The sequence below is a fragment of the Gopherus flavomarginatus genome, chromosome 17 (genome assembly GCF_025201925.1).
Source record: "Gopherus flavomarginatus isolate rGopFla2 chromosome 17, rGopFla2.mat.asm, whole genome shotgun sequence".
NCBI classification, from domain to species: domain Eukaryota; kingdom Metazoa; phylum Chordata; order Testudines; family Testudinidae; genus Gopherus; species Gopherus flavomarginatus.
This window is the reverse complement of record NC_066633.1, coordinates 13,851,178-13,875,570: the sequence shown is the minus strand read 5'-3', so window position 1 is coordinate 13,875,570 and position 24,393 is coordinate 13,851,178. Positions and strand designations below refer to the sequence as shown.

General features: G+C 44.4%; 1 protein-coding gene across 4 annotated transcripts in view; it reads left to right on the top strand.

Moving 5' to 3' along the window:
* COL27A1 (collagen type XXVII alpha 1 chain) overlaps positions 1–24,393 on the top strand; it is a 225,736-nt gene that overhangs the window by 184,556 nt on the left and 16,787 nt on the right. For all 4 annotated transcript variants that reach the window (XM_050926920.1, XM_050926919.1, XM_050926917.1 and 1 more), the window contains 9 exons: positions 6,512–6,565; positions 6,671–6,778; positions 10,346–10,399; positions 10,731–10,784; positions 18,038–18,094; positions 18,282–18,335; positions 19,957–20,010; positions 22,698–22,751; positions 24,312–24,365. In XM_050926920.1, coding sequence (XP_050782877.1) covers positions 6,512–6,565; positions 6,671–6,778; positions 10,346–10,399; positions 10,731–10,784; positions 18,038–18,094; positions 18,282–18,335; positions 19,957–20,010; positions 22,698–22,751; positions 24,312–24,365 — 543 coding nt within the window. The remainder of the gene's footprint in view (positions 1–6,511; positions 6,566–6,670; positions 6,779–10,345; positions 10,400–10,730; positions 10,785–18,037; positions 18,095–18,281; positions 18,336–19,956; positions 20,011–22,697; positions 22,752–24,311; positions 24,366–24,393) is intronic.

Below are 24,393 nucleotides of genomic sequence, written 5' to 3'. Positions count from 1 at the left end.
TAAGATTCCCCGATCGTATTTTTCATTTAATCTCATCTATCTGGCTCTACCAGTGCTCTTCACTATGGGCAATGAGTCTCTTGCTGCTTCTCAATAGTCACAAATTCAGCCCTCTGAACCTTAAAGAACAGTTGCTTCTTGTTTTCTTTCCCTATATCCAGCCATGAGCTGCTCCTCCTCCAAACCACTGTTAGACAGAGAGGTTATAAAATGTGTTTCTTGTAAATCTGAAACATTTATGTCTTCAAATGCCCAGCCCCAATAATCTCCTAATTTCCTGAATACTTGTGGACTGTCCTATATGGGGGGAAGGCTTCTCTCGATCAGTTTATTAAGTGAAGCTTCTCATATGGAGACCTTGCGGAGCAGTAGGAAATGATGGGGTGTTTTTTCATTTTCCTTTATGCAGACTGGTCAGCCAAGCCCTCTCACAACATTGGATGGGTCATATTATGCTACCCTTATTGCACCTTTGGTTTCTTTCCTACCCTTGTTACTTCCTCTGAATCCATCCCCAGTTCCACTGGCCCATACTCCCACCTTCTCCCCTCACTCTTTCCATCTCCACCAATACAGATTTTGAGTACAGCAATCACATGCCTTCTCTTTAACAGATGCATTTCTAATCAGAAGGAGTGATTTAATGGCTTCCATTCAATGAAGCCCCAAAGGCACTGGAATTACATTGATACTCAGTCATATTCCTGAGCAGGTTAAAGAGCAGTATTGGATCAAAATTGTGTCCATGGGCTTTACTAGGGTACATCACCCTTATAAGACTGCTTTTCAGGACCAGAAATAATATCCTTACAGTGGTTTCTTCCATCGCTGTGTTACATCACCAGATGCATATTTCCTAACTTTTCCAGAAGTGCTGAGTACTTCCAGCTGCCATTTCAAATTGGGTCAATTGGGTCAGATCTTCATCAACTTCAGTAGAGCCATGCTGATTAACATCACCTGAGAAGCTGACCCACCTATGATTATTCTAGAAGTGGAGGCAAATCTAACCCCAATATCTGAACTCCAGCACACCTTTGGGAAGTTAGGATCCAGACTGGAACTTCGCTGCCCAGGTCTATTTGGCCTTTAATCAGTTTTAGAGTCTCCCATTCTTGGTAGCAGATCTCCACTCACTTCTTTTAACATTTTAGTCTGCTGGGTTTTAGGGCTGTAATGTTGATCTCCATTGTGAATTATACAATGGGAGTGCATTTTCCTCTGCCCCCAAAAGCTGACAGATAGTGGACTAAAAAGAGCTGTTGCATAGGCTGTGTTCTCTCTCCTTGTCTAAGGATTCTTGTACCTGAATGGACTTCAGTCATACCCACACATTTTCCAGATACAGCCTGAAAATTAAAAAGTTAAATGAAGTGAATCCCAATTTTTCCTTCAGCCACTCAATGTGTTAATTCATACATTAAGCCGTGTTATATACTTAAATGGGGGTAACAATGAAAGTTACCCATAGGCGCAAGAAGAGCTGAGTCGGGCTGAAAATTGTAGGAACAGCTGGTGCACGCAGTGTGGTGTTCTGTCCTTGTACAGTGTAGAGATTCATGGAACTGGGTGGGCGTTAGTTATCAACAAAAGTTTCCTGATACATAAGATAAGCAACTGCTTCAAGTATCCATATGGAGCATGGAAACTATGCAATAACACAATTCATATGCTCTTGAAACAAAGAGCTGGGGAAACCTACTGAGAAAAGTGATGGAGTGAGACCAGATGAAGAAATGACTGGCCTTGTATACATCTTGGGAAATTACATCCATGTTTAGAAAACTAACTTTAACATGGCTAGTGAGAGCTCAGTCACCGTGAAGAGTGATGAGGGGAGAGGACTTGCTTAAGAGTGTAAGAAACCCTTGGGCTGTGAAGTACAAGGTAATGGGATTGAATAGCTCAAGGCATTTTGGAAAAGAACAAAATGTTTCTGATGAGATGTCATGTATCAGAGGGGTCGCCGTATTAGTCTGGATCTGTAAAAGCAGCAAAGAGTCTTGTGGCATCTTATAGACTAACAGATGTATTGGAGCATGAGCTTTCGTGGGTGAATACCCACTTCGTCGGATGCATGTATGGAAATTTCCAGGAGCAGGTATATATATGCAAGCAAGCTAGAGATAACGAGGTTAGTTCAATCAGGGAGGATGAGGCCGTCTTCTAGCAGCTGAGGTGTGAAAACCAAGGGAGGAGAAACTGGTTTTGTAGTTGGCAAGCCATTCACAGTCTTTGTTTAATCCTGAGCTGACACCATCAGTTTCTCCTCCCTTGGTTTTCACACTTCAGCTGCTAGAAGAGGGCCTCATCCTCCCTGATTGAACTAACCTCGTTATCTCTAGCCTGCTTCTTACTTGCTTATATATACCTGCCCCTGGAATTTTCCACTACATGCATCTGACGAAGTGAGTATTCACCCACGAAAGCTCATGCTCCAAAATGTCTGTTAGTCTATAAGGTGCCACAAGACTCTTTGTTGATGAGATGAAGGACTTTGGTATCAAGGCAGGAAGGAGGAGCCCTAGACAAGAGTATCTGTTTCCTCCTGTTAAGCAAGGTGGAGTTATTGTGCCAGGGAGAAAGTCAGCCCTGTGCAGGGGGCCGGCACAAAACCGGTGTGCCACTTAAGCCCTTAGACTAGATGCTGCAGTGGGACGTAAGTGGTTTGTGGGCCTGTGCTGGGTGAATTCCAACCCTCGTCTATAGAATTGTGTGAGTGCCACCATCCTGGTGGTGTAGATATTTAATGTAATTTTCTTTTCCACCCCTTTCAAATTTTGCTCTATTTGCATTCCATGCAAGAAACATGACTCTTCATTGCCAAAGCCTTCAGCAGCTGAAAACATCTCCATTTGCTGGAAAACTAGCCCCTCCCCCTTTGAAAAATATCCCAGACCTTTAGGGGAAAGAACTGCAAAAATGGGCTCTTTCTCAAGTTTGTAATGACATTTTTCAACTGAGCAAACCAACAGATTGTAATTTCTGCTTTTCTTAAGCAAATATTTTTGCGCACCTAACACTGAATGGCTTTAATTTAAAAATGCTCCCTTCACAATGTCTCATCACAAATACCATCATCTCCTAGAGGCGCTGGCATGCTGCAATTTTTCTTTACTGATCTGATAAACAGTGCAGTATATTAAAGGGATATTTCTATTTAGAAATAATCCCACTTGAGGAAGAACAATTGGAAAGGGGATTTGTTTTTTCAACAAGATGATGACCAAAAGTAACCTTTGAAAAGCTTACAAATTTTCTCAAAAAATAAAACTCACCAAGTGTGTAGCGCCTTAGCCATCAGATTCAGCTGATTTGGATCCAGTTAAAAGACCTTGGAGTTAATTATTTTTATTTATGGGCTTCTTTATGGTGCCCATCACTGTAGTGTTTGCTCTAGAGATCAGTAGCTAAAAGCACAGGAACTGGCAAAAATCTACCATGCTGGAGACTGGGTGAGATTCTGGCAGCTTTGATTTCAGCAGAACCAGGATTTTACCCTCTATTTTCTCACATGGACACAGACAAACCCTGATTGTTTCCCCCCAAAGGAAGCATATTGGAAACCTTCAGATAACTGAGAGCTCTGGTTTTGTTGAACTCCATGGGGTTGCTTCAGGCAGGGCTGTGATTAAGCCCGTATGTGGTAGTAGGGCTCACCACTTGCTCTTTCATGCTGTCATCTTGTACTCCAGAGTCTAAACTTACTTTTTGCTTTAAAATGAAAATTCCTGGCTCTCATGGTTAAGTAGAGAGCCTCTAAAAAGTGAACTAAGTGTAAAAACAACCAAGAGACATCTGCAGAACCTAAAACAATAACTGAGAGGTGTGAACTGCCCCTTTCATTTCAGCAGGGGCCAGCTCAGATACCCAATGATAATACTTTTACATGTCAGCCCTGTGGACAGTTTCACGGCTCATGGAAGAAAGAAAGAGAGAGTAATGCGTCAAGATCAGCACAGTCTCCTGTGGGTGACATCTGGCTCATTTTGGCACCACCAGTGAAGGGGCGTGGGTGATACTGCCACTTTTTTCCCTCTCCCAAATAAGGAAGAGTCCAGGCCGAGGAGTTTAGCAGATCCCATGGACATCTGAGCTCCACCTGCCCATAGGTATCTCAGCATAGACCCTTAGGGATGCAGCATACACCAACAGAAGGAGGAATTTTGCTGATGTAAGAACACCACCTCCTAGAACGACATTAGCTATGCCAACAGAAGTGTGGTTATATCAGCATAACTGCATCTACATTGGAGGTTTTGTCAGAGGAGAGGGGGTTCCCACTCCTGATCAACACAGTTATGCTGGTATAAATTTGAAGTGGAGACCAGGCCTGAGGCACAGAGAGATTAAGAGATGTGGCCTGATGTCACACATCAAGTTGGTAGCAGAACTGGGAATGGGTATTCAGGAGGCCCAACTCCCATCTGTTGCTCTCACTTCTAGAGTTTGTTGCCTCCACACTCAGGGGCACAGTGAAAGGATTCCTTTAGATTCCTATTAGAAATATGAATTGTGGGTGTCCTGCAAGACTGGACTTGTGGTATTCAGCACTGATAAAGCGCAGCAGTAGTCCAAGCTGCTGTCATACTTCTGGGACAACTGTCATTCTAGCTCATTGATCAGTGCATAGGCTTGGAGAGTTTCTGGCAAAAAAAACAAAAATCCAACAACTGTGGAACAAAGAGGGGAGTTCCATGGGCTGGAGACAACACGTAGAAGGAATCGAGTACTCTGGAGCAGAGACCATAACTTTGAGGATTAATAGCCCCTCTTTTTGGGATGCTCTTTTGAGATGTATGGCTCATGCAGAACAGAGTCGCTGTATTCAGGGACCAGAATGCAATAGGTCTGAATTGCTCTTGGAGCAGAGACCTCTAAGGCACGTGTCAGATGCAAGCTGAGAAACGCTGCCTGTGACCAGGCCTGTTACGTGTTGATACTTTTGTTTAGCCAAAAGAGATCCAATCGAACCCATCTGCTTCCCCAGCGTCATTAGTGGTGAAAGGCCGGAGAGACCGCTAGTCTAATACAGGAAGATGGACTGGTACATATATACTGATGAAAACTTCAAGTTCCAATTGCCCAATTGTACAAACTTTTTTTTTCAGTGATTGTCCAGCTGCTGTTAATTCCTGTCAAATCCAGTCTATCACCTGGCCCACAGCTACCGGCGCTCCTACTAAAACCCGGAATCCCTGGGCTCCCGTTTTCCAGCTGATGAAAAGGAGCTGAGAGATGTCCCTGTAAAACTACTACTGTCTCATTCCTTGTCTTTCACACATTCCATGCACTTCCAGAGCTATCCTGGGCACAGTGTAGGGACCCAGCAGTCTGCTATATTTAAATACCTTTCACTTCCAGTGTCTGACTTCCCACAGCCCAGTTTACCTGTGCTTTGTGTGCATGGATGGGTTGTAGGTCTTCTATGAGAGATTGAGAATAGGTGTAAACAGCAGTCCTATATCTGCGTGTCTTGCTGTCCATGGGTCCCTCTGTATTTGTGCGTTTGAGTCTATTCCCATATACTGTACGTAGGTCTGTGTGTAATGGGGTCTGTTTTTATATATGTCTATACATGTGAATTGTAGCAATAATAATACAAATAGATCAAATGTGTGTGTAATGAGCAGAAAGACACCTAACAAGTAAGTAGAAAATAAAACCAGTAATTGTCAATACACTTCCAGTCTAGTAGGGATGCTAGTTAACTAAGCAATGGCTCCAAAACACAGCCACTTTCCAGAGCCATTATTCTAAACAGCACTTACAGAGTTATCAAAACCCATTTTAAATGTATTCACTGCTGGCGAAAGGTGCTTGATTGAGAGAGTGAAAGTTCTCTCTATACATAGAACAAATTACAGCAGGGCAACTTTCTCCACCAATGAACTGCCAGGGGACACTACCAAGAGTGAGAGGACTGTACAGCCTCCATGTTTAGTCAATCCTTGCTGTCTCTTCAAAGAGGCCCGTTAGGATGCCATATTTGGTGCCATGGGCACCTTTGCACACAGAACTCCACTGTGCGCCAAATATTTCACATATGTGACAAACAGTCATCAGATGATGGTTGTCAGTCTTCAGAGACCTAGTCTGTATATGACCTGTGACCTGATGGTTAAAAACTCTGCCTCTTCTTATACTTCCCCTCCCAGAGCTAGGCAGCCTTCTTGTCACAGAAATCCCTCCATCTCGAAGTGGTAGGTAAGCCTCAGTTTCATGTCAAAGGCGCCTCAGGAACAATCTTAACCTTGCTCCTGCTCTGTCACAGTGCTGATGATGGGAGCTTATTTTGTCACACCTCATGGTCCATTGGATTACTGCTTAAACATCCTTCCTGCGTCTCTGCTCCCATAGGACTAGAACTGGAGGGGTAAAAGGACTGTTACCTGGCACCATCACCAGAGATGGGCTCCAGTTATCATGCTAGGGGCATGCACAATGGTTGCTGGGTAGAACTTTTACTTTAGTCTCTCATGGTTCTTTGGGTTTCTCCACTCTCTCCTAGGGACCAGAAGGGAAACCAGGCAAACAGGGAGAAAAGGGCAAAAACGGCCAGAAGGTAAGAGACCATTGCCAATGTTTCCTCCTTTTCATTCTCATCTCTTTGCTTCTTTAATGTTTTATTTCATTTTCTGTCAATAATCTGTAAACGTCTGTTCCACAGGGCAGCAAGGGCTACCAGGGGCAGCTGGGCGAGACGGGCCCCCCAGGGAAGATGGGGACAAAAGGGACTCAAGGCCTGAAAGGATCCAGAGGTACCCTGGGACCTATGGTGAGAATAGACCTGCAATTGACTGAGTGCAACCCAAAGTGACCTGCACTAGGGTGTGCATGGAGGGGGCGGGGGCAGCTCTGGGCCTTGGGAGACAGAACAGAAGCATGGGGAGAAGGTGAGGCGCAGAGAGGGATTCAAATTTACATTATTTTACTTCTTTTTGATGGTTTAAATTAGAGCTGATTGAAAATTTTCTAGCAAAACTTTCCTTTGAAAACAGAAAATAGATTCCCCCCCCCCCAAATGAAAATTTTTACAAGGAAAGTTTTTGTTGGCTTGTTTATGCTAAAACAAAAATCAGATTTTTCTATGAAAAAGCAGAAAAAATATTTGGATAAGATGGAGGGAGGTTGGGGGGATAGCCTTTTCCTCCCATTTTTTCTCCTTCCCCCTTTCCAGTGGCAAATTATATTAGGGACAAAAAGGAGAGAGAAAAAGTGGAAGGTGGGGGTAAAAGAAAAAACTACAACATTTTCCATTATAAAATCTGGAAAAAAAGGTTTTGGTTTTACATCAAAAAACTCAAAAATTTTCACAAGAATTTCTTTTCCAACGTTTCCCATGGAAATATTTTTCCAACCAGCTCTAGCTTTAGCTGATCTTAATAATTTTCTACTTTGCCACATGAGAAGGAATCTCTCAAGTTTTCATTGTGTCGATAGCAGATGCAGCCAGTTAAGGATGCATTGCAGTTTTATATTGACTTTCTCCTCTCAAGTCTAACTATTGGGAATATATTTCTGGAAAAGGGAATGAGTTGAGAAGCTATATTTGCTCAGAGCATTCCCTTTGAGACTGCATATTCATGGTGAGCTGCTTCCAAGTCAAACTGTTTTATTACATGGAACTGACTTGGACTTCTGCCCCAGCCATACACCCACTCTTGATCCACTATCTGGAACACTTGCAATTAGCACAGATAGAACATGATAAAGGTTTTGGGTGTGGTGCTGGAGTGAGGCTGGGAGAGAGAACAGCAGCAGTATGGTAGAAGGAGAAGAAAATTCAGTTGGCTTAAGATTGTCAGACCAAGGGATCCAAACGGTCACAACAGGCAACAAATATTTCTTCATATATATCCAACCAGCATGGTAACTATCATGACTGAGTCATGGCTGGTGAGACCTAATGATCAGAGCAGGAGTCAGGCTGAGTCAGGTACCAGAGGGTCAGAGTCCGAGAGAGGCCCCAGGGCAAACCAGGAGTCAGGCGTCAGTAGGGAGCATTGTCCATTACCAGGACATCAGAGCCTAAGATAGGCTGGAGGGTAAACCAAGAGTCCTGCATCAGGAGGTAGGCACAGTCAGAAGCTGGAGTCTAGGATCTCTCACGCACAGGGTCTAAAGCAGGACAGGCGGACAATCTGTATGGTGGTTTGGACGACTCCCTGTCATGGCTTCCTGTCCTAAGTACCAGTGCCAGCTAATCTGTGGGCTCTGAGGAGCTGCCACTCAGGTCCTGCTGGGTGGTACAGCCTCCTGGACCCAGCCTCACAGGGTCCTCCTGCAGGAACATCCCTAAGCCTCCTGTGGAGGTGTCAGTGGCCCAGAACCCCTATGGTTCCAGGCTGTAGCCCTGCAGGTTCTTATAGTAATTGCTTAAGTATCACTTGCCTCCTCTGATTTTAATCTGTAGACATACTGAAAAGACAGGAAGGAACCAGGAATTGCAGAGATGTTTCAGAACGGTAGCACTGAGTGACTGAGCAACAGAGATTCTGCTATGGTTTTTAAGGCCTCCATTAAAAGTTATGGTCTTTCCAATAGATCCTCTCTGCATACTGTTTTGGCAGAGTCTCCATGGATTATTTCAGGGAAGCAGATTAATGTCTGAGCAGCAGTCTGTTGGACTGAGTGTATCTTTTCAATCTGTCCTTGAGGAAAGGGTTAAAAATATGATGAAAATGTGGAAGATTTGTAAAGTCTAATGAGACCTTTCAGTTTCTGACCAGCAAGGTGAGATCCAGAACAGGTCATGTGAGTGGATCCTGTGGGCAGAACTCTCCTCGTGGCACACTCAAGCAGCTCCTTGGACTTGAATAGGACTCACATTGGTGGATGCCTGGAGGAATTACTCAGACCTTTTGTGGGGAAATCCAACACCAGGTCTCTGAAGCAGGATACTGGAAGATCCCAAATGACTTCAAACAAGAAAAAATCTTTTTTCCCTCTAAAACAAAGCAGACTCCCATTCTGATAGATCACCAGAAAAATACTCAAATTCAGGAAGCCATCCTTTGCACTCTCTAGATTGATTATCTGCTTTCCCAGCCCATATCAGTGCATACCAGCACTTGAACTTCCAGCAGTAAAAGGGAAATGTTTAATGACCATATGATTTGTGCAATGGTTTCTAGTATCTGGAGTGACTACTCCTTGCAACTTCTCCTGTGACTGAGAATTCTGTATTCTACCCACTGAGTAAATGAAGCATAGAAATTATTAGGGTATAAAATATAAAGCACCAGAAGGAGAAATGTGCCTGAGCTTCAGCAATTAAAATCTACTCCACTCACCACTGGCTAGAAAGGTAATAGGAGTTTGCCAGTATCTGCAGCTTAGTAGCAAAAGGCTTGCATGTAGCTTTAATCTGATGATCAGGATTTGGAAACTCTCTTTAACCTTTTGTTCATATTCCTAAAACATCAGCTCTTGCAACTCCCTAGTCAATTGCAGCTCAAAAGAGGACTCCTCAATGTCATCTTTGTTGCAAGGCCTGAGAACCACAAAAAACAAAAGAGGTCTTTGTATGTTTAAGGGTTCAGGCCTTCATCAGAACTGTCTCACTAAAAAACTTCACTGAAGGAATATTCAGCAAAAAAGACCCTGGATTACAATTAGCAAGAGAATTCAGAGGGGGCAGGTGAAGAGCAGAACATCAGCACAATGTTCACACATCACTCTTTGCTAGTTTTATGATGTATATATCCAAGAGCGCTGGAACAATTTGTATAGTGGGGGTGCTGAGAGCCTTTGAACCAGACTGTAAACCCTGTGTATAATGGAGTCCACTTCAAGACAGCGGGTGTGGCAGCACCTCTAGTTCCAGTACCTATATATATCTAGCAATTAGCAAGGCATTATCCACATTGCGTTGTCTTGAGATTTTCATCTATATGCCCAAATGATTTGGAGAGCACCTGATTCAGGCAAGTGTTTAATTTCCAGGATACATTGGCATAAGAGGAAAGACCATGACTCTGCATTTTTAGGAGTTTATAGGAGTCCAAAAATATGAGCCAGTTGCCAACTGGAAAAGAACTGACTACTGGGATGTCGGTATTTCTGTAAATGAGCTGGGGACCTCATTGATAAACTCTTGGCAGAGTCTTGGGCTGGAGGAGCTACCCTCCTACTGATTTGATAGCTGAGTGCAGAGAATACTTCAGGATGATGCTGCCATAAGGCTACCTGGTTTGCCCAAAGAATAGATGGGAGCCTTTCAGTTTAATCTCCCAAGCCTAAGGTTTGCCTGTCTTGAAAGTCCACCTTGCAGCATGTGGTTTCTGAAGACAATGACAGCAGGCTGTTCTAACGGCATTTTTCTGTGTGATTGCTTCCATAGGGTGCACCAGGAAGGATGGGTGCTCAAGGGGAACCTGGCTTAATGGGTTATGAGGTAAGGCTGCTTTTTTGATGCTCATTCACCCATTTCCAAATCTAACAGAATAATTAGCCCAGGATGCAAAATTAACTATATTTATATTTCCATTTAGTTGGGATGATAGACAGCTTAGTACTTTATTATTCTCAGTCTGAGCTGTGGAGAATTCTTCAGATCTGGTTTTCCTCCATCTTCCAGGCATGGATGATGTCACTGCTGATGCATCTATATTTCTCTGAAGCCTGCACGTGCAATTCAGGTGTCTCTGTAGTCAGCAATACAGGATCCTCTCACAGAAGTGACTCCATTTTTACAATCCTGTCATATGTTTTCTATTCTCCCACAGGGGCATGCAGGACCACCAGGTCCAATCGGACCACCAGGGCCAAAAGGGGAAAAGGTAAGGGCAGATTTCATGCAGTTTAGCTATCTCCAGTTCTGCATATGCCAGTACTGCCCCTACTCAGATAGCAGCACCCATTCCAACCGAAGCACCAGGGCACAGCTCCCACAGACCCATTCAAATAAACACTAGCACTTGTAATGCAACACAAAGATCATGTGAAAAAGCACCATAGATATGCAGACGTGTGGCCTGGGAAACAAACTGAGACATCTTGTGCCAAAAACACAGGCTTCTACTGCTTGAGCTGAAAAAGACTCTTGATTTAACCATCATCAATAATAGCAGCACTAGTTACATTGTATCCTCTCTCATTCTCCCACTGATGTGCTAGACCAGGCCCACACAACATGCGGCTCGGGGGAGCTCATTGTGCGGCCCCCAGGGGGTGACTAGGTAAGCGGCGGGTGAGGGAGGGGGGGCTGAAGGGGCGGGCGGGCAGTAGTGGGGGCTGAGTAGGCGAGCTAGAGGGGTGGGGGGCTGAGGAGGCGAGCGAGGAGTCAGTGGCTGACCTGTTCTACTGATCTGCTCTGGTTCCCATCCGCTCTCCAAGGATTGCAGCTGTCTGGAGGTGCTGCCTTCCACGCCTTCCTCAGTCACACCTCATTCATTCAACAGGGCAACTGATTACAAAGTTGGGGGAAGAGCTTGTTCTACTTCTAGCAAAAAGACACTTTTCTTTTACCTTAATTATACTACCTTAGGGGCCTGCTATAACATATTACCAAGGTTCAATACCGCTGTTTCGGTGGGGCAGCGCTGGGGAAAGAGGGTTTGTTTCTGTGGGGCGGGTGGTGCTGCGGGGGGGAGGAGTATTTCAGGGGGGCTGGGTGGTGCTGGGGGGTCTTGTGTTTTGGGGAGCTTGGCGGCGCTGGGGGGGGTTCGGCAGGGCCGGGGGGGAGGTCGGCCCTCAGCTGCTTTCTTTGGAGTAATATGGCCCTCGGCGCTTTACGAGTTGTGCAGGCCTGTGCTAGAAGCAGCAGTTCTCAAACTGTGGGTCGGGATCCCAAAGTGGGTCTCGGCCTTGTTTTAATGGTCATCAGGGCTGGCTTAGACTTGCAGGGGCTCGAGACCAAAGCCCGAGGGCTTCAGACCTGGGTGGCAGGGCTCAGGCTACAGGCTCCCTTTCTGGGGCTGGACCCTTTGGTCTTCAACATTGCCCCCACCCCCCCGCAACTAGATGGCCGGGCTCAGGCTTCAGTCCTCACTCCTGGTGTTGGGTAGTAAATTTTGTTGTCAGAAGAGGGTCGCGGTGCAATGAAGTTTGAGAACCCCTGTGTTAGTGGATGAGCATTAGAAACTGATAAACACTTGGACAAGTCTCGCATCCCATCCAGCAAAGGGCAGTGGTGCCAGTTAGGATACATCTATACAGCAAACAAACAAAACAAAACATGGCAGTGAATCTCAGAGCCCAGTCAACTGACTCAGGCTTGTGTAGACATTCAGGCTCAGGAACCCGGCAAGTGAGGAGTGTCTGAGTCACTCCTATCTTCAGCCCCGCAGTGCGAGCCCAAGTCAGTTGACCAGGTGTGGCTCTGAGGATCTCTGCCACAGAGTTTGGGGGAGGGGGAGATTCTTATTTTTGCTGTGTAGACATACCCAAACACACAAGCCAGTGCATTATCAGTGCAAGTCAGGATCAGGGCACACAATCCACCAGGACACCATTCCCAGGCACCCATGCTCTCTTGCATCTCTGAAGGGGCCCATAGACATGAATATTGGGGGCATTTCCTAGTTCCACAGAAATTCTACTGAATCCCCAAGGTGAAAGAAATTAGATCAGTAGGTTTTGTTGTCAAGTCAAACTAACACCCTGCACACATGCCCCTAAAACTCTGCTCTTGGAAAATCTTCCTGCTGTTTCGGGTTGTTCCAGCCTATTACATTTCGTAAGTGAAGCACAAATGGTTTTCCCTTCCCTTCTCCCATCCCATTTTACTCGTAGCCTCTCACGCCCATGACTTGTTTGTCCACCTACACCCCTTGACAAGCGCCTTGACTGCAGCTGGAATGAGTCAAAGCCCTTGTTCCACTGCTGCATTCTTTCAAGGCTTTTGCTGAGTCAGCTTGAACGTACCCAGTTCAGGCTGGAGAAGTGACTCATATTTTAGTGGCTTCCTCTCGGCACAGCTTGCTGCTCAGTGCTCTGAAGATGATCCCAGCTGGCTTTGGCTGTACTTGCATTGTTGCTGGAGCCAATCACATGTCTGTCAGTAGCTACAGCAGCAGCTTTCTTCCTCCCCTGTGCAGGAAGGAAAAGAGTAGTAATTTGAAGTGGTTGCAAATGGGAACCTACCATGAGAAAAGTTGCTTGAATTTTTATTGATCCTGGTTTTCTACCCCACTGTACTTAGTGCTCCTATCGCAGGAACCACTCAGTGCATGATATGAATTATTGGCATCCCTCAGCACTTGTGTTATTGCAGATGGTCATGGTCGCAGACATGCATCTGCAGGCAAGAGTTTCCTTCCTTAGAGGGACTCCTGAGATTCTAAGAAGAGATCTCATGGGTACATCTTTGCCAGGACTTTGAACCCATCATACCAAGTCAGGATCCCAAGTGGAAAGGCACCCATAGCTAGGCCATTCTACCTTTGTGTGTCTAGAGATTCTTTACATTGACATGAGTCTCTGAGACATGTGAGTTGCTCTCCTTTTACACTGTGACTGACTCCACTGCAGAAGTAGTGAGGAAAATCTAAGGGATTAGGAGAGCATCCAGTTGTTGAATTTAGATACACTCACAACCCAGAGATGCCACCCCAGGCATGATTATTATTGGTGCCACTGAGAATTCCTGCACTGCTCTCTCTGCTCCCTTCCAACCTTGAGCTGCATCTCTGGCATTGGGGCATCTGATCATTTCTCTGGTACTCCCTTATCTCCACCACCAGCTTGCTGAGTAGCTTCTGCATCTTTGTTTTTATTGCCACCCCATCCTCTTTTTGTCCTACCTCTTAGCTTCCCACGCCTTCCCATAATGTTCTCCATTTGTACCAAGATGAATGGCCCCTAGCTTCTGTGTCTCCATTAAGTGGCATCCATTCTCCAAGAGGTCTTCTGCCATCATCTAACTCAAAGTAGCAAGGCTAGAACTTTCCGCCAAGCACAAGCCAAGATGCAGGATTTGTTGTGTCTAAACCACGCAAGACTGATGGCTATCCAGCCTCCTTTTGAAAACCTCCAATAAAGAAGGTTCCACAACCTCCCTAGGCAGTCTGTTCCATTGTCCTACTGTTCTTACAGTTTGTTACACATTGTCCTTTGAGAGACTGGCCCAGGGTTCCAGACACATTAGATACAGGAGGCTTCAGTGTCTGATGCAAAACAGTGAGTAGCACGCACCATAAGTAAAAAGAGCCAGTGTCTCTGAGCAGTGAAATACAGAGGAGAATGAGATGTGTGCAGATATTTGACTTTGTAATGTATAGTCATTATTGCTGATTTATCCCTACATACTGCAAATTTTAAGCTAATCCAAGGTGCCCACCTCAGTATTTAATGTTCCCCAAAATCTTTAACCTGAATACATATGCTTGCCAGTCCCTCCTGCTCTATAGCTGTCAATTGGCCAGAATTACCCTTGGCAATTGGCCCACCCAGCCTCAAGAGACTTGCCAACCTGCAATCACTATGCTTGGCAAACTGTCCGACACCAGACAACTGCTAGCTGTGCTTTAAACCCTCACAATTATCAGGCAATGCTTCTGCTGCTGGGATTGGGAACTGCTTTGGAGGCTAAGCACTGACAAAGATGCTCCTGCCATCTCAAGTGGACTGGGCTACCACATGTTAATTAGATGGCACAGGTTACAGTACCAGTAATCAATTTCCAGGGGGTCAGGAATAGCAGGGATACACAAAAGGAGCAACTGCAGAAAGACTACAAGAATAAACAGCAGAGGCATTAAGGAGAGAAAATGTATGCCAAAATGTTGCTGCTCTTAAACTGAACAGATGCTATTGGAAGGCACCATACGAGAGGCAGTATATTTACATAGCATTCACCAGGCACTTTTCAAAATTAATTTGTATACAGGGGTCATTTCATCCTCCAGTGAAATGAAGCCACCTCTGGGTTAAATGCAGGAAGTGAAAGTGAATCCCATGGTCAGCTGGGAAATGCGGGGGAATGGAATTACCCAAATTGGAATTTGGCCAGGATGTCACGTTAGGGAGGTGGCTGCCTGATTGGCCCCTGGCTCTTGTTCCCTAGCTGGTCAGGTGCTCTCTTTGATGTCAGTTTCTTTGAATGGACTATGTCGTGATGCAGTAGTTAGGTGAGCCCTGCTGCCTCATGGGGGAGAGAGACCACCCTGGGACAGAATGACACTTCTGACAGGCTCATGTGCCCTAGGGATATATGTACAGTTTGGGAATCTCTGCTCTTGTTCAAACAGGAATTAATTCAGGGCAGTCCTATGAGCTATGTTATACAGGAGGTCAGACTAGAATCGGATGATCACAGCGGTCCCTTCCTGCTTCGGACTCTGAATCAGAGCATTACAATATCTCTGCTGCCAAGTACCCTGGGAACTTTTAATGACCCCAAGCGGTCAAGATCTCTGGTTTACATCTTACTTGAAAGATGGCACCCCCATCAGCACAGTGATGCCTTAATCCCATCCTGGGGCATTGGTTTCATAGCGATAAGGGAAAAGTAACATTACTTGCTGAATCACCAGCACCACTTCCTGGAGCACGTAGGTGTCTCATGAGGGCCTCTCATCTAAGTCCTAGCCTCGACCATCACTCCTTATCTTATAAGAACTGCCTGGATCACAGCACATGAATACATGTCAGGATCCTTCCCCAAGACCACGTGTAACCTTAACACCAAAAGAGGAAGAATTCAAACCTTGGAGATGAGAGTGAAGGGAAAGCTGCAGAGGAAAGAAACGGGGCTGTGATTGCTCTGTGACTTTTTAAACTCCGTAGGAAATTAGCAGAGCAGAAGAAGAAGGGTATTTAATGGTGGAGAAAGTCTGCCCTTTTCCAAAGCAGTAATTAGCCTGAAGATAGCCATTATTTCGGAATTGAGTTCCACAGCGCCATCCCAGCTAATTGTTCTTCTGGATTTTAGTACACTCACAGCTCCTCAAAGAGGCCTTGCTCAGAGCAGACGCCTGCATTTGGCAGCCGCTTAGGACTGTCCAGATGAGATCCTTTTAAAAATTACAAACTGGTGTATCTCACTTTGGGAGGGGAGCCAACAACAACAAGCCTTCCCTTTTCCTCCATGCATTTTCCATTTGTATCCCAACTTGTTTACTTTGCTGCCCTTTGCTGTAACCTTTTTTTTAACTGCAACTTTCCAAAGAATTAGCAAAGACCTTTAATCTCCCTCTCTCTGAGAGTAATCTAAACGTCAAGAAGTCCTAGAGAAGATCAGCCCTGCGGTACTGGAATTTATCAATCAAGCTTAAGAACCCTGTAGCATCCAGGAGCTGTTGAAGACCTGGAGGGAGATGTCTAGTATGTATGGGATCTAGAGCATCGTCACTCTATTCTAGGGACCAGCTACAGAGATCATGACACTCTATGAAGAAGTCCCAAGTTTAGAACTTTCACTGAATTGAGCCTTGATCATGAACCTGAAATGGAAAGGAATCCACAACCTCTTTGGAGAGAAGTATCCAATGTCAAGCCATCCTACATTCAGATTCTTATCTGAGACTGGGGAGCTGTGGCTTTATATCCATATTTTCTGAGGGTCCCTACTACTCCAACAGTGGCTAGAAAGTAGATCAGTTGTAAGATATTTAGCTGTTGACTTCATGTAAGAAGTCCTTTCACAGTGGCGTCTCTGGGGGCAGTGTGGAAGGGACTTATTAGACATATTTTATTTCTTATTTTTAATCAGCCACCCAAGTCTCTCCATTTATTGCCCAACTCTATATCCATGAGCAGTCCTTGCACAGCTTCTCTCTATATTCCATTCCCCAAGAATCCTACTGAATCCCCAAACATGTTATCTCTTAAAAATGTAAACATAAATGTAAACCTAACCCACTCCAAATCCTTGGCGTAAGATAGTGAATTTTGGAATGGCAGAACCCAGAGAAAGGGAAGAATGCCATTATCTCTAAGAATATAATGGAGGGGATATGTATTGCTTAGTCGGCATCTTCTTAGCATATGCGCAACGTCCCTCAAGTGGCACATGACCAGGATTCATCACCGAAATTGATCCACTGGTTGGATCATTAGCTTCCCTGGCTTGGGCTGGGTCCTGATGGGGTGTGCGATGTGAACACTGATCTGAATGCCACCAAATGCAGTGTCACAAAACTTTTAGGAATCTAACTCTGCCAATCTGCAAAAGTTAATCTTGGTGCAAGCCCTCTTTATCCTTGAACTGAAAGCCTGCGCTAAAGCGTGGCACATCCTCCATCCCCTGTGCCACAGTCACACTTGTAAACTATCAGAGGGTAGCCGTGTTAGTCTGGATCTGTAAAAGCAGCAAAGAATCCTGTGGCACCTTATAGACTAACAGAGGTTTTGGAGCATGAGCTTTCGTGGGTGAATACCCACTTCCTCAGACCTTTTGAAAGTTGATGGGAGTTGGGCATCTAGTCTACTTAGTGCTTTTGCAAATCCCACTAGACGCTTAGCTGTGTCATTAGGCACCTAAATGCCTTTGTCAGTCTTGCTCTAAGTCACTTTGGAAATGGGACTTGATCTCTGAAGTCACTTAGGCACTTCTGAAAATGTTATCCTTAGACTTAAAGGGGCCTCCTCTCAATTTGAAATGTTGTCAATTGCTTTTTAAGGAGAGTTTAATAATTTCAGGATTAGTCCTGCTTGAGGCCCCCTATTCAGATCTAGTGGGTTTGCAATCACATTTGACTATTGTTAAAGAATGTTTTTTCTCCCCTATGTTGCTGTGCAAAAGAGATGCACGGAAATGTTGTGAAACTGATTCAGCACAAAGTTCACCAGCTGAAAAGAGTCCAGAGGAATGTCTTTATATTTCTCTCATGTCATTCACCTTTGAGAATCACATTTGTAAGACTAACAAGTAAAAACAAAAACAAAAAACCTTTGAACAAAAACGTGATTATAAAGTAATTGGTGCCCTTTTAAAACAATCTTTTTATCCGATCCCTAAGACCTCATTCAAACCCCACTGAAATCATTGGGAAGGTTCCCACTGACTTTAAAGGGCTTTGGATCAGGCCCTTAAGGGACCACCTGCCATGTATGCTGCTGGCTGTTTTAACGTTAATATTTATGTCTACAGGGAGAACAAGGTGATGATGGGAAAATAGAAGGCCCCCCAGGACCACCTGGTGACAGAGTAAGATATTTTTCAGGTCCCTTCTCTAATCTTGTGGCCTGATTTTTGTGTGTGATGCACATGCAGACTAGCCAACTGTCTGGATTCTTTCCCTGATCATAGAAGATGCTGTATTTAAAGATCATGACAGATGGAGTGGACCATTGGCTTTTCACATCTACTTTGAACCTTTATTGTGTTGCTGTAGGGTCCAGTTGGCAACAGAGGAGATCGAGGGGAGCCTGGAGACCCTGGCTACCCTGTAAGTCCTATTCTAAATATTTGCTTAGGAACTAACTTTGGAGAAGTTCTTCATCTGTGCAACAGGCCACAAAGCTTAAAAGCTATTGTTATGTGACATCTCACCATGGTTGCTTTTTGTGAGCAGTTCATGGCTTGTTTGCTTTACTCAGGACCCAGACGAATGATTCAGATCTCTTTCCTTAAAGTGAAAGAGCAGTTGCTGAAGGCAAAGGAAAGACCAGATAGCATTAGGACCAGCATCCCACAATGTCACTCATCTGAGCTGAGCTTGCAAGGCTGAGAGAATGAGCAGGACCTTCTTTTCAGTGACTTAAATCCAGAGGAAATATCATGGGGTCTGGGGAACATGCTCAGAAGGCTTTGATGAAATCGCTCACAAGACAGCTAGGTCATGATGATGATGTGTGAGAGCTGAGACTGTTGGTTTGTAGCTGCTGGCACAAGGCGAGATGCTTTCAAGGGAATCCCTATTAACTTAGTGGATTGGGAGTTTCCAAAATCCTTTCAGTTAGCGGTAGGCTCTCTCAGCCAAGACCAGATTTATGAATGAGTCCCCCTTACTCCTGTCTTGTTTTTGTAGAGTCTTCCAGTCCCTCTGTCAGTAGCTTCTCAACATGATTGACTGGAGCTGGTCTGAAAAAAATCTCTTAGGGTTAGATCTTGCCTCACTACAGAAGCAGTCAGTGAGAATGATATTAATTACAAAAATGTACCAAACTCTCTTATTTGTCATCTCCAAATGTCTGTCCACGAGTCCCCAGAGAAATGCTACTCACTGTAGTCTTTCTATGGGGTACCAGTAATCAATTGTTTAGTTAAACTAATGCATTGTGTATTTATGGATGCATTATGTAAGCCCTGTTTCCTGCTTAAATTGTGACATAATGGCTAGTTGTAACTCTTAGCTGCTTGTTTCCTATGAACTATTGTACTTGGAACAGTTATCTAGCTCAGTTAATCCAAGATGGCTGTTTCCCTAAGAATGTACAAGAGGCCATGTCTACTTGCCTCTTACCTGCTTTTTAAAAGATGGTATTTACAGTATGTATAGAATGTATCAACTAGCCCTACAGGGTTCAGACCTTAGTTTGTATAGTGTCTATCATACAGTATGAGTACAGAGCTATATAATACTACATACAACTAAATACAGAATAGCAGAGCTATATAATAATTGCTGAGAGAAAGAAAGTGACCTAGACAAGGGAGAGGAGATGTTTTCAGATGAGAAAATCATTGAGGCAGAGAGATACAGGGAGGCTGTTCCCAATCAGAGGGGAGAGAGAGGAGAGGGAGTGTTCAGAGTCAGAAATGAGCCCACAGTTATAGAGGGGGGAAATCTGAGTTGGGAAGGAATTGGAGGAGGTAGGAGTTTAGCTTGAGGAAGGTCCTTTTGCCCAAGAAAAGCATTTGCTTCCCAGTGATACATTCATCTGCATAGCACCACTCATATACTTTGCCTTCCCGGCATTGGCAGAATACAGCTGTGTGCGTATTCTCCCACCACCCATTATCCCCCAATAGCACACTGTATGCTGTGACTGCAGCATCCACTGCTGCTTACCTATAGAAAGAGAATCTATAGAATAAACTAACATGCACACTCTCATTTATTTAAGGGTCAGGAAGGACTTGATGGGGACAGAGGAAAAGCTGGACAGCAAGGTCTACCTGTAAGACTCTATTTTATTTTATTTTATTGATTTTTAATCTGATCTTACTCTGTGTATGTGACAAATGGAGAAAGAATGGGGGAGCAGCATGGGAAAGGGGGGGGCAGAAGAAATGCACGGTGAGCTACAAACTACAATACGTTCATTTCCATATGCCAGGATTCAGTGGGGTTTTTATCATAAAATTCATGATTCCTGAAGCTGTAATCAAATTATGTCTCATGGTATATTTTATTTTTCCTATAAAACAAGTGGGGGCGGAGACAGCAGCAGCTTCCCATATTCAAATCTTGTGACACTAGTCCTGCTTTACCAGACGTTTTTAATGATTAAAAGAGGATGGAAAAGCTTGGGAGATTCGTAATGTAATATGATTATATTAATATAGGGGCATTCACCTGTAAGCCACAAGTCTGAATCCAGAACTTGTCAGTAGTGACCCAAAGTGATTCAGATTGGATGGCTGTTTGGTGACCTGTACGAAATGCTTTACATGTATCTGGACTAGATAAGAATGAGTTGGGTCTTTGTCCAGTTCCCACTGGACAAGTGTCCACATTGCATAAATCACAGTAGGCCCCCACCCCTCATTGGCAGTCTCAGCAGAGGCCGTAGATTGATTGGGTCCCCTCTCACTCCTACAGAGGCCCATCCAGGTAAGCTGAGGGGCAACGTGAGATACATTTGTCCCCTGCTGCTGCCCGTTCTGTACCTGCTCCCAGTCCAGCATGTTTAATGAAGACTAAGAACAGTTAAAAAATGAAGGCCTGATTTTTAAAACCCAAAATTCTGGGGGCTGTGTGCAAATGCACCTACTTTGTACATGTAGATGCTGTGATTGTGTGCACGTGCAAACGATTGGCCAAACCACTGACCAGGTATTTTCATGCTCAAGTACTAGAGTTTTTGCATATAATGGTGGTAATTGTGGCCTGTAAATTAGACATGCACGTGCACAGGTTTTTCTGCACTCAGCCCTGATGTTCTCAAGTTTTGAAAAATAAGCCCTAAACATTGGCTTGGCTGTCTCGCTGTTAATCATTCCATAAACAACAGTGGGGAATGTAGTAACAAACGGTGCATCAGAGCCTTCTGGCCAGATCCTTGGCTGATTTAACGCGGCATCACTTCACTGAAGTCTGTGGAGCTTTTCAATGTACAGCTGCCGAAGTTCTGCTCTGTTGTGTTTATACAGCTCTTAGATGCATTCATTAAGGTGTTCTTCAAAGGAGGGCTATGAAATAAAACAATCACTTCACTTTCTACCCAGCATAGAACACTCTGCCCTACACACAGCTTTGGGTGCTCCCATGTCTCCTCCTTTCTAAGTGCAATTTCAAACATGAATATATTACTCTGTTGTAAAGAAATAATCCAAAAGCGTTTCAGCTCGAGAGAAGTGGCCAGAATGTCAGTGGGGTGAACACAGATGGGGTATTGTCAAGTTTCTTTCATGTCAATGCTGTTTTGCTATCCGCGCCATATTGCTCTTATTGTTACACAAACTCACATAGTAGTATAAGGCTGTTTAATAGAAATTGGAGATGCTGTGCATACCTTCACAGTACACACATGTAACAGATTCCCAAAGATATTCATTCTGTTTGTACTGTCTAGGCTTATCCTAGTTCCTGAGCTGCATCTGCTCAAAGCTTCAATGAATACCATTCCTGAAAATCATCTTATCTGGTTTCTCTCCTCTCTCCAATCAGAGCTGTAAACCCTGGAGTGCAAAAACATAGTAAAACATATTAGACAGTGTCAGTCAAATTTGAAATGACTTCCACTCTTTGTGAGGCTACAGAAAGAGTGTTATAGGTTCTATTTTTTAAGTCCAAATCTCAGTGATCTGTGACATGATTAGATGGGGTTAGGTGATCCATTTATCCTTCATAGCTCTTTGATTCTAGCCTCTGAATTGCTCCAAGATACTCAACAGAAGCAGGCAGCTCTGGAGAAGGAGGTATACAAACAGGAGGATCAGAAACAGCAGACAATTAGAAACTACAATGAGAGAGATCTGCAGACAGGCAATAACCTGCTACATCTTCTTTGAAATAAGTCCAGGGTGTCTCATGGTTAGAGAATACACATCCTGCTGCTTTGCCATCAGCAAAATCCACTACAAAAATCAGAATAGGAAGAGGGGAGGGTGCATATATGTGACGGGGAGGGGAAATGTTACAGATTTCTGAAAGGGTGATCGATCTTCTTATCTCTCTTCCTCTCCCCTTCGTACCTGGCTTTGAGACATCTGAAATCTAGATTCAAGAGAGGAAGGGCTCAGGAGGGGGAAGGAGGCAAATACCATAAGCATCATCATGGGATTTGCTGCAAAAACTACTGGATCTGCTTTAAAAACCAGAGCTATAACTCTCTTCATTGAGGGGCCTGATCCTTTACCTGCTCTTTATTGTGAATCTCAAAGTCAAACAGTTATCTCAACCCAGCCCAAGCAAGGAGGAGACAATGCTGCTTCTCCAAAATAACACCCTGTTAAAACAGTCTCTGGAGATGGTCTCTTATTCCTCATTCCCCAGGAGGGCTGTGAGAGCAAAGGCTGCTCCTAGTAATTGATTCCATATGGTCAGTGTTGTAAGGGACACAGCAAATGCTGCTCTTTATACTTCATGCAAGATGCTGCCAGAAAAGTATTTCAAACAGATTTTCTTTCTCATCTTTTCTAGGGGCATCCTGGACCACCAGGCCAGCCAGGGCCAAAGGGATCCAAAGGTGAAGAGGTAGGTTTCAGGGGGGTGGATTTATGGCACCCAAAGCTTAAAACTGAAGTGAAATCAGAACAGTCACGGTTTTTCCAAGAGTATGTGGCTTGTTCATTGGTCTGTGGCTGGAAATGACCATGGGCTGTAAGAGGGCTGTAAATATTGATTTGTGTGTCCAAACCCATTAGTTTGTTGGCTTCCTGGGGATGGAGAAGAGCAAGAGAAGTACAGTACTAGCACTGGGGATGAATCCCCGGCAGGTCCTTAGTTACATGCCTTGGGACCTTGGTGTGGTCCCTCTTTCCCACACCACATCAGTTTCTACCTCTCTGGACCACAATCAGCATGTCTGCCCCTGGGGGAAATCTGAACTAGGCAAGTGTCTCTCTCTCTCTAGCTGGGTTTCAACCATAAAACTTTTCTGTCTTAAAACCTTCCAAATCTAGAGTCCATTATCCACACAATTCTCCATTTTTCCTGCTTCTCAAAAGGTCATTCCCTCTAACTGCTCCCCCCGCAACCAAGAGAATCCACCACATGTGGTTCTATCTGAACTGAATTTATACCAATAGCTAATTCTACTTTCCTGTCTATCTCTACAGCTTCCCAATCCGTTAACCACCAGAGACTTGTTTTGCCCAAATTTAAGTGCATGACCTCAATATTCAGCTAATTCACATTCCATCCTGCAAGATATGGGAATTGGCATAATGCCAAGTAGACTAATCTACAATAGGTGATTTTAACAAAGAGTTCACCAGCCACTGCGTTCAAAGAAAGATACACCCTATCACCCATAGTAGGTCTGGAACTGCCTGTGGATCTAATGAGTAACAGTAGCTCTTGTTCTACACAGTTGGCCAGTTTTCAGAGACTTGTCTGCAGATGGAGAAGTGATATGCAAAACACTTGGTTTATTTTTTAAAAATGTGTTAGCACATGACAGAGCTTCAAAGCTTCTGAATCCTAGCAAAGGTGATGAGGCCAAGTGTTCCGTTCATACTGCAGGAGTTAATCCTTGTTCCTAGCTAATAATCAGGACCGCATACTTGCTGCGTTGACACTTCCCCTCCTTTCATTGGCAAATCAGCATTACAGATTTTAGCCATAGGAAGCTTTTACCTCCAACTCTCCAGGACAGGGGGGAAACTATCTAATCTATCAGAGACCAGAATAAGACCTTCCCTATCTGAATCCCCTGAAGAAGGCTTGGTGGTTGGTTTTCCATGATGCTGCCAAGGAATGATGAATGGGATGACTTTTGAGCATCTCGTTGTAATGCATGCCAGTGCTGTGGCGTTCTCTCTCAAATTCATCCTCCTGCTTTATTTGTCCTCATCTGTTCTATATTAGGAAAATGTAGGGACTTTCCTTCTGGCTATTCATTCCTGCCCTCTAAAGCAGATAACCCAGAAACTCTTAGAGAACCACTTGTAATAAAACCAAATAATAATTAATCTCCTTCTGCTGTAGCAACTGACCTCATATGTCTCCTTTTTAAACTGCTCTCCATTGCATGGGCCAAAATGGGCTTCCCAGGTGGGACCATACTAGAATTATTTCTTTTTTTGCTTTAAGGGTCAAAAAGGAAAGCAAGGGGCACAGGGTGACGCTGGCAGCAGAGGCTCGCCGGTAGGTGAAAATTTAGCCTTTCCTTTTA